The sequence below is a fragment of the Urocampus carinirostris genome, chromosome 2 (genome assembly GCF_059441175.1).
Source record: "Urocampus carinirostris isolate Australia breed hairy pipefish chromosome 2, RoL_Ucar_1.0, whole genome shotgun sequence".
Lineage (NCBI taxonomy): Eukaryota > Metazoa > Chordata > Actinopteri > Syngnathiformes > Syngnathidae > Urocampus > Urocampus carinirostris.
In genome coordinates this window covers 46,240,924-46,251,890 of record NC_142350.1, presented here as the reverse complement: position 1 = coordinate 46,251,890, position 10,967 = coordinate 46,240,924, and the positions used below count along the sequence as shown (strand labels likewise).

Genomic DNA, 10,967 nt, shown 5'->3' with positions numbered 1-10,967 from the left:
AAATGAAAATAGTGTAAAATGTTGTGTAGAGGATAAAATGTGTTAAAAGTACTTAAGTAAAATATTTAAAAAGTATTGTAAAATATGAAAAAGTTGTAAAAATAAGTAAAAAGTCTTTTTTTAAAAAAAAACATTAAGTATGAATAAAAAATGGAACGTCAAAAAGTACTTAAAGTATTAAAAAGGACTGAATCGCATTAAAAAACCTGCAGCCAAGTTCCTAACATAAGTGGCTAGAGGAGGAAAATGTGGTAAAAAAAATCCCAAACTTTAGGGTGACGCAAGCTTTATTTACATGGAGCGGCTCTCAAAAACAATAGCAGTTAAATAACTAATGCGAGTGCTTGAAGAAGGAAACAGTGGAAAAAAAGTGACTATAAGTTTACTTACTTTGACCACAAGTTCTGTGGTGGTCATATACGAACTGTGATCACGGGCGCAAGTGTAGTTGGTGGCGTCCGATGTCCTCACGTGCCTGAGTCATGTCAGCCATCTAGTGGTAATTGTTAGTATTACAACATAAATTGGATTTTGCATTCTTGTTTTTGAAGCCTGAAAAATGCGAGTTGGAAGTTTCTGAGTGACAGTTGGCAACACTCACTTCCGACAATAAGCTCGGTGGCGGTTGTATACGTCCCGTCGTATCGGTCGCAAATGTAGTTGGGCGGCGTCCGACGCCCTCGTGCTTTGAACAGCAATCCGTCCTGCGTCTTTTTCAAGCGCTCCGTTAGATTTGATCCGTTTTCGAGATCCATCCAGTTGTGGAAAAGCGAGTGGCTTGTAAATCCATGGCCGAAAACCTCTTTTTTGAGATGGACAATGTCCTCCGTTGTCTTGCGGACATCCGCTCCGGGGAAAGGAAGTCTCACATACACCGATACTTACCAATACTGGTCTGCTCGACTTGGAAAAAGTACAGGATTCGGTTCTCGATCCGGTTCCTTATTTATTCATTTGAATGTAATATTTCATATAATAGTTTTATTTCTATCATATTTTTATACTATTACCCTTAACTTATTATTATAAACTGCAGTATTGTATCTTGCACTTTTAACATGTTACAATGACAATTAATTCCATTACATTCTACTTTTTTTTTTCATTGTAACTTATTTTGAAAATGGAAAAATGGAAAATTCTGTCGTCACAAATATTATTAAAGAAACAACATTTTGGACGTTTATTATTTCTTGCCTCCTACTGGTACAAAAAACTTTGACGTAGTAAAATTTAAAAAAAAACAACAACATTGATTTGAATACTAGGCATAATTACAGTAACTATCACACCAGTGTTTTTATAAAAAAAAAACATAGGTCGAGAAATTTGTATTTCTTTTATACAGTGGAGTCTCCACTCAGGTCGCCGCCGTGTTTGTCTGGCATCCTGCCGCCACGCTGCCCTTGCTCGCACCGGACAATACAGTACAATCTAGTATGAATCTAAGTATTACACGTTGAGGCTTTCAAACACGTTTTAAATCTCAAATAGAATAATCAATAGGAATTCTTATTTAATACATAGTATTTTAGTACATTTTTAAGAATTTTAAATTAATTTGATATGTATATTTGGATTGTTTTTTTCTAAGTAAAAGTATTTTTTAAAACATATTATTATTAGTTGATATATAACATTTTGTCAAAATGTCAATATTTTTTTTCGCTCATTTATTAATAATTTTCTAATGTTATTCTGTTTAAAAACACATCATTTAAAATCAAATATATTAACTGTAAGTATTATTTAGAACGTAACATTTTGTTATAATTTGCTTATTTAATAACTATTTTTCATTACAATAGTTTATAATTATTTGGTGTATTTAAATTATTCATCTCGTTAATGATATTAAATATGAATTGTTACTTATTAATTTGCATTTCACTATATTATCAATATTATCCCTATATTATATCAATACGTATAATTTATTCTTTAAAATGTTGTTTTTTATTATACTACTACTATTATTTTTTGTTCATTTGGTATTTTTATTTATTTTATGTTATTTAAAAATACCTTAAATCATAAATAATACATCAAGAATAAATTATTATTCAAAAGATAGCATTCTGTTAAAATATTAATCCTATTTTGCAAGATTAATAATTATTTTCTGATTTAATTATATTAAATACTGATATTTTACATGATAAAGATCAAATATAAGTTATTCTTTAATATAACGCAGTTTATTGTATTGTGAACATTATTTTGCTCATTTAATAATTCTTTTCTTTCATTAGTTCTATATAAAAATATTTTAACTCATAAATCATATACTATTAATGCATTATTATTAATAATAATTTTGTTCTGATTGATATATTGAATATTTTTTATTTATTATTATTATTATTATTATTATTATTATTATTATTATCATCTTTATTATTATTAATTTGTTTTACTATTATAATGTTTTATCATATTACTAAGATTATTTTGTCTATGTATTTCTTTTAATTTTTTCTACTTAAATAAATAGTTTAATCCCAAATAATATATTAAATATAAACATTTAAGTTGTAGCATTTTTTAATATAATTTAAATATTTTTTGCTCATTTAATAATTACTTTCTCATTTTGTTTTTACTGAGAAAAAACATTTTGAATTCTAATATTTTAAAAATAGATCTTTGTTTAAAATATGACATTTTGTTATTTAAAACATTTAGTAATTGTTTTTAAAATGTATTCTAATGAAAAAAATATGAAAGATTCCAGGTTCGAGACTGGGTGGAAACATATGTTGGCCTGGAGAGGGATGGGCGCCACCAGGCAGTACTTGCCCAAGACCAGGGTTGGGTAGGGTTACTTTAACTGGATTACTTTCAATTACTTTTGGAATTACTCCAATACCAAATATGCTAATAAAAGACAAAAGAAAGTAAATATGAATAAAATGATGACTCACAACACGTGGTAAGCTTTCTCTCCTGGCTTTGATCTCTTTGATCTCCGGCAAAACCAAGCCTGCACAAAATTTAGTAATTTATTCATATTTAGTTTCTTTTGTCTTTTATTAGCATATTTGATATTGGAGTAATCCAAAAGTAATTGAAAGTAATCCAGTTAAAGTAACCCTACCCAACCCTGCCCAAGACACACCACAGAAGATGGTGTCCCTACGACCCGTGTGGTTAAGAGATTCAACCAGCCAACCAAATAATACGTTATGAATTCGTATTTGTTATTTAGCATTTTATTATATTGTTAAAATGATTTGGCTCATTTTATATATTTATATTTAAAACTATCCGAAATTAGATACATAATACGGCATTTATTATTTTGTTATGGGTTTTTTTGCTCATCATTCGCTAATACTTTTTGGTGAAAAGTGATGCGTTTTTATATTTAATAACAAAAACATATTTTTACTATATAGAAAGACGACTAGTTTCCTGAATTCTGCGTTTAGTGTGAATAAATGACAAATTTGACAATTTTACCTTTCAAAATAAAAAAAATAATTTTAGATTCTTTGCTGCTATCTATTATTTGCCTTACTGCTGTGACAAAAGAAATTTCCCCATTGTAGGACGAATAAAGGCTTATCGTATCTTATCTAATTTTTAGGGTTCAAATCCAGCTCCAGACTTCCTGTGCGGAGTTTGTATGTTCTCCCCGTGCTTGCGTGGGTTTCCTCCAGGCACTCCGGTTTCCTCCCACGTTCCAAAAACATGCATTTCAGGTGAATTGGCCGGTTCAAATTGTCCCTAGGTGTGAATGAGCGAATGAGTTGTCTGTCCCTGTGTGCCCTGCGATTGGCTGTCAACCAGTTTAGGGTGTCCTCTGCCCACTGCCCGGAGATGGCTGGGATGGGCTCCAGCCCCACCGCGACCCTAATGAGGATAAGCGGTGTAGCTGATGAGATGAGATGAGATGAGATCTCATTTTTAAAAACAAAATTGTTTTGAGAAAAAAAATGTTTCAAATATAAACAACTCACCAAAAGTAAGGTCTCAGAGGAGCCATAGAACGCCAGCACCGACCTTGAAACTCATTTTTACAACAGAGGAAGTGAAAGTAGAAGAATCGAAAGTACGAATAATCACAGGAAACAAGACAAAACAAAAAAGAACATGCTTAAAAAAGTTCCGATCTGTGACTCATATTTTCCAGAATCATTTCTCTCACTTTCATTTTCAAATATCTTATTTAGATATACAAGCAAACTAATTAAATAATATATAATTTCATAATCTACGTTACAATTCAATGAAAGTACAATTATAATTTATGTATATATATACAGTGATCCCTCAGTTAACGCGTTTAATGGGGACCAAAACCACCGAGAAAAGTGAAAATCTGCAAAGTAGCGACGCCCCTTCAAAAATGTTTATTAATTTATTTTATTATTATTTTTTAGACCTGGTTAATGAGGACCAAAACCACCTGCGAAAAGTGAAAATCTGTCAAGTAGCGACACTCCTTCAAAAATGCTTAAAAAAAAAAAAAATTTTTTTTTTTTTTTTTTACCATTATTATTTTTTAGACTAGCGAAGCTCTGAACCAGCGAACGTGGAACCGCGAAGTAGCGAGGTCCCACTGTGTATATATATATATATATTATATATATATATATATATAATATATATATATATATATATATAATATATATATATATATATATATATATATTTATATGTATATATATATACACATATGTATAAAACAGGAATCCCTTGATTTATAAGTGCTAAAACACCTGAAAAACTGATCGAATGTCACACAAAAAGTTTAGTGACGTAAGCGTGGCCATTTCAACGTGAGCAACAGCTACATCTAGTGGCCATAAACAGAACTTGAGGACTGAGAGTCAAATCACACGATAAGTCGTTCGTTATTTCAAGAGTGGCGGTAATTTATTCAAATATTCATACAGAGACGAAGAAAAAGTGCAACAAATGTATTTGTTATATTTTATATGACTTATCTGCCTTCTAAAATAGCTTTTTCAACCTTTTAATAGTTCACTTTTTTAAAGAAGAATCCTCCGTCATTGGCCGAAGCATCAGGAAGAGAATTGGAAGCTTAAAAAGGGAAACAAATTGAAAGATTAGACATTTACTCTACAGTGAAAAAAATGAAGATCAAAATCTTACCAAGGTTACACGAACGAGACGAGGAAGTCATCAGCAATACTGACCATGACCAGCAGAGAGCGACACAGGAAGCTGCGAGACGTCACCAAAGAGAGAACTGTCAGAAAAACCGCGCGAAAGTAATGGGAGTCCCGGCTCTTTTTAGGGAAGCGGCTTTTTCGGCTCGGCTCACTTAAAATAGAGCCGCTCTTTCGGCTCCCAAACAGCTCTTCTGGTTGGTTGTGTTGCCTTCATCCATATGTTACTAATTACTGTGTAACGTTATGCACAAAATGAAAGACAACGATGGAAGAAGAAACAAAGGAAGAACAAATCAAATAAAAAAATGAAAAAGAGGGATAAAAGAGGAAGAAAAAAGCAAGAAAAAAGAGGTAAAATCTATGGGGGGGGGAAGAAAAAAGAAAGAAATTTAAGCAAAAAAAAGAAAGAGTTCAGAAAAAAGTAGAAAAAATAAAAAATAAATGTAAGCTGTGAAAACATAATCAAAAAAGAAAAAAACAAGACAAGATAAAGGTGTAAAAAAGGAAAAAAGAAATAAAAAGCTGAGAAAAAAAACAAAAGAAAAATAAATAAAATGAAAAAAGAGAGAAAAAAGCAAGAAAAAATAAGTTATAGATAGAGAAAAAAAGAAACAAAAGAAAGAAATTAAAGCAAATAGGCAAAAAAATGACAAAAGAAAAAAACAGAGAAAGAAAAGAAAAGAATAATAAACAAAAGAAATGAAAGAAAAGAAACAAAAGAAGAAATAAAGATTAAAAAAGAGAGAAAAAAGTAAGAAAAAAGAAGTAAAAAGCTATTTTAAAAAAGAAAAAAGAAAGAAATTAAAGCAAATAGGCAAAAAAAAGACAAAAGGAAAAACAGAGAAAGAAGAGATAGAAAAAAAAAACAAAAGAGGAAGAAGTAAGGGGGGAAAAAAAAGCGAGGGTCGGGCGCTCACCTCTCAGGTAAAGGACAGTGGAGCTCTGTCTTTGAGTGACGCTGTTTGTGGCAGTGCAGGTGTAGTTCCCTTCGCTTGTCGTGTCCAATCTCACCACAAGGTAAGAAGAACCCGAAGCGTTGACGCTCGTGCCATTAAACTCCCAAAGGAATTTGGCGGGCGGGAAAGAATGCGCCGAGCACCACAGCGTCACCGTGCGGCCGGGAGAAGCCCACGACGGCGCCGAGATCGACACGTTGTGCGGTCCGACTGCCAAAAGTAGGGTTTCAAATAAGAGGCGGCGTTGGTTTGTTTTCAACTAGAGCCTCAACTGGTGGCTGGTTTTCGTAATAGGCTATTTAAATAGGGTGGGGGTTTTAAAGTAGGTTTGCAAACTACAGATAGGGTTTCAAAGAAGGGTTTCAAATGGATATCCGGTTTCTGAGTAGGGTTTCAATTAAGAGGTAGGGTTGTTTTTTCAATTAGGGGTCTCAACTGGTGGCTGTGTTTCTTAATAGGCTATTCAAATAGGGTGGGGGTTTTGAAGTAGATTTGCAAACTACGGATAGGGTTTCATAGTAGGGTTTCAAATGTAGATCCGGTTTCTAAATAGGGTTTCAATTAAGCGGTAGGGTGTTTTTCTGAGTAGGGTTTTAAATAAGAAGGGGGGTTGTATTTTTCAATTAGGGGTCTCAACTGGTGGCTGTTTTTCTTAATAGGTTATTCAAATAGAGTAGGGGTTTTAAAGTAGGTTTGCAAACTACCGATAGGGTTTCAAAGTAGAGTTTCAAAATATAGAATTGGTTTCTGAGTCGGGTTTTAAATAAGAGGTAGGGTTAGTTTTTTTCAATTAGGGGTCTGAACTGGTGGCTGTTTTTCATAATAGGCTATTCAAATAGGGTGGTGGTTTTAAAGTAGATTTGCAAACTACGGAAAGTGTTTCAAAGTAGTGTTTCAAAATATAGCTATGATTTCTGAGTAGGGTTTCAATTTAAATGTAGCCATTTATATAAAACCCAAAAAAATGTATATAAAATTGGTGTTTTAAGGTAAGTTTACCAATTATGAATAGGGTTTCAGAGTAGGGTTTTCGAATAAGGATATGGTCATTGAGTAGGGTTTTACCTAAGAGGTAGTTTTTTAAATTTGTATTAACTAAGGGGTTCAACTAATGGTTGTGTTTTGTAATAGGCTATTTAAAATAGGGTTGGGGTTATCAAGTAGGACAATGGTTAGGGTTTCGAAATATAGATATAATTTCTGAGTAGAGTTTTACTTTGGGAGGTGAATTTTTTTCAAGTGAGTTTCTCACCCAGTGGCTGTTTTGTGTGATAGGCTATATTTTTAGGATTCATGTCTCAAAGTAGGTTTACAGGTTTCAAAGAAGAAATTCAAAATATAGATAAGGTTTTTGAGTCGGGTTTTAAATAATGGGTAGGTTTTTGAAATGCCAGCTATGTTTCAATGTAGGCTTATAAATTAGGACAGTATTTTAAAGAGGCCTACAAAATATGGATTTGGTTTCAAAGTATGGTTTCATAATATAGATATGGATTTTTGAGTAGGGTTTCAATAAGGAGAGCGTTTTTCAAATGTGGTATTCAGCTGGTGGCTGTTTTCAAACATGGTCGTGATTTTAAAAAAGGGTTTTTGTATGGTTTCCAAAAGGAAGGGTTCAGGGTTTTCAACTAGTAGCTGGGTTTCATAAAGGCCTTTAAGTTAGGAGTAGGGTTTCAACATTGGCTTAAAACTATAAATAGAGTTTCAGATTATGGATATGGTTTTGAAGGTACTTTTCAATTGGATTGGATGTTTCAATTTCTGAGAACAAACAGGCAGTAGGGTTTTAAATGCAGTTTACAAAAAATGAGCGGGGTTTCAAAGTGACATTTAAAAATATGGATACGGTTTCTTAGTAGGGTTTGAAAAAGGGTATGGTTTACAAAAAAGGCTTACACTCTATGAATAGGGTAGCATTTAAGAATATTACATATGGTTTCAAAACAGGGATTCAAACAAGGACAACAACAACTCACTTAAGGGTTAGGGTTTCAAATTATGATTCTAGGCTATAAATTGAGTTTATCCTTAAAGTTTGGGTTCATTCATGAGTTATTGGGTGTTTCAAACTATAGTTTGGGTTTTAACCCGAGGGTAATGTTTCAAAGTAAGGTTTCAAACATTGTTAACCATAGGGTTTGATAATATAATTGTGGTTTGCGTTTAGAATCATTTGGGTTTGAAGTAAGGTTTTTATATTAAAATTGTAATGAATGGGTGTTTGAAACTAATTCTTTAGCTACTGTTTGAATTTCAAAGAAGGTTTTTCTAGTAAGTGTAGGGTTTTAAAGCATACTCACAGTTGACGGTGAGGTTGAAGGTGGCCATCTGGGTGCTGACCGGGTTGCTGACGCGGCAGCCGTACTGCCCGCGGTCACGGCTGCGAACGGGCTGAATGGAAACCGTCACGTTGTTCTCAGACAATGTGAGGGTAGGTGAGGCCTGTAGGGGGCGCCCGTCCTTGGTCCAGGTTCGATTTCCAACCGTACCCGAGGCATCGCACGTGACGGTGGCCGAATGCTTGTCTTCGATCAGGGTACCGGGCGGTCCACGAACCGCTACCCCCGATACCGGTACTGCAATGCCAAAATAAATCTCAATTTGGAGATTCTACAGTGTAGACGTTTCTAGAACTGAGATGTCCAACATAAAGCCCGCAGGCTGCATCGGGCCCACCAGACAGAGCTGAGGACGAGAAAAACGTACTTTTCATACTATTTAAACCTTTTTTTTTATACTTTTCGGTAGATTTTGGAATTTAAAAAAATTTAAATTCAGAAGGTTTCCATACTTTTTCGTTTTTTAATTTTATTTTTGAGTACCGTTTCTTACTTTTGAGTACTTTTTCATACCATTTACAATGTTTTCATACTATTCATTGCTATTAATATATTTTAAAACTCTAAGCCTTTTTTATACTTTTCAGTAGATTATGGAATACTTCAAAATTGTTTTTAGTATTTTTCAGTACGTTTTCATACTATTTAGTACTTTTTCATACCTTTCAGTACTTTTAATACATTTTTATACTTTCAAGCTTTTCTATACTTTTCAGTAGATTTTTCACTTTTTTTACATTTTTAATTTTTAATTACTTTTTGAGAACCTTTGATACTTTTTCATACTATTTAGTACTTTTTTTTACACTTTTCTTTCCTTTAAACACGTTTTAAAAGTTTTAGAAGTGTTTCATACTTTCTACTAAATCAGTCACTTTTTTCCTTTATTTTTTCAGTACAGTACTTTTCTGACTATTTAGTACTTTGTCATACTTTTAAGTAGCGGTAATTATCACTACTTTGACTACATTTTAATACTTTTAGAATTGTTCACACTTTTCAGTTTATTCAAATATGTCTTCATACTTTACCATATGTTTTGTATATTTTCAGCTTTTCAGTATTTTTCATACTGTTCAGTACTTTTTCATTCTTTTCAGTACTTTTAATACTTTTGGAAGTTTTTAATACTCTGAGTACGTTTTTCACGAGTTATATTTCAGTGTTTTTACTACCTTTCAGTAATTTTTCATAATTTTTGGTACTTTTGGTAAGTTTCAGTACATCAAAAACGTTTTCATACCTGTCAGTACATTTTTTAAAAATATATTTCAGTTTTTCAATACTTGAATACTTTTGGATCATTTAGTGTGCTTTTTTTATATTTTCATACTTTTCAGTACTTTTAATACCTCATAATAGTTTTAAATTATTTTCATTCTTCATAGTACATATTTCATTTTTTTACTGCTGTTTTATTATTTTTCAGGTTATTGTCCTCATTTATATTGTTTGGGTAATTTTCAGTACTTTTGAGCACTTTTTAGTACTTTAATATGTTTTAATACTTTGAGTACCTTGTCGTACTTTTCAGTACATTCTTCTCTTATTTACATTTGATTTTTTATTCGTACTTTTCAGGTTTTTTTGGCATACTTTTTACTACCTTTTTGTACTTTTTCATATATTTAAGTTCTTTTTCATACCTTTCAAACTTTACGCTGGATTGTGTACTTCCTCCATTCTTTTCAGTCCCCTTTTTTACGTTGAAGTGTTTTTGAAAATGTTTTATTCTACTTTTTTGTAGCTTTTCAATACTTTTTCATACTATTGAGTAATTTTTCAGACTTTCAGTACTTTTTCCCTTTTTTTTTGTACATTGAAGTATTTTTTTTCTACTTTTTTCTAGCTTTTCAATACTTTTTCATATATTTTATTTACTGAGAGTGTTTTTTTTCTTCATGTGGAAAATAAGTCTACCAGGCATGTTCTAAAAGTGGAATATGAAGTATTCTCACCGTAAACCTTGAGGAGGGTCTTTCCCTGTCGCAGGCTTTGTTCATGCGGGATGACGGTGAGCACATACTCGCCGCTGTCTTCTGCGGTCAGTCTCCGCAATGACAGTTTTCCGGTTCTTCGGTCCAGACTGATGCGGTCTTGGTACGCGGCGCCCACGCGGTCTTCCCGCCCCACCACGGACGTGACCACGTTGGAGCCCTCGAAGGACCAACTCACAGACTCAAAGGGATGAGACGGAGCCTGCAAGGTCGTGCTGAAGGTCACGCTGCCCATCACGGCCCCACTCAGCGGGCCTGGAGGCAGGATGGTCTGGGCCATACCCAAGCCTGGAGGGACGGACCGTACTAGCACTCAATTTACAGAAAACAAAAGCCTACCCTGTTTCAGAACTGCAAGTCTTTTGTCATGTATTTTTCATACATAAGGTGTACCGGACTATAAGGTAAGGGTGGACGGAATGATCCAAATATCAATATCAGTGATACTGAGGGACAGCATTCTGCTTGGCAGCAAGGGAAGTTCACTCGGACATAAACCACCCCTGCTTACTTCTACCTTTCTCTCTCCCCCAC

At 33.3% G+C, this 10,967-nt stretch overlaps 1 protein-coding gene across 1 annotated transcript; it reads right to left on the bottom strand.

Annotated features, from left to right (window-relative positions):
- Positions 1–4,989: 4,989 nt before the first annotated feature.
- On the bottom strand, positions 4,990–10,713 carry LOC148372077 (cell adhesion molecule CEACAM6-like). The gene is made up of 5 exons (XM_088327710.1): positions 10,395–10,713; positions 8,398–8,673; positions 6,059–6,307; positions 5,166–5,218; positions 4,990–5,049 (listed from the first exon to the last, which is right to left on the bottom strand). Exons 1-5 carry the CDS (start codon positions 10,711–10,713, stop codon positions 4,990–4,992), a joined length of 957 nt encoding a protein of 318 aa, XP_088183836.1.
- Between the last annotated feature and the right edge of the window lie 254 nt (positions 10,714–10,967).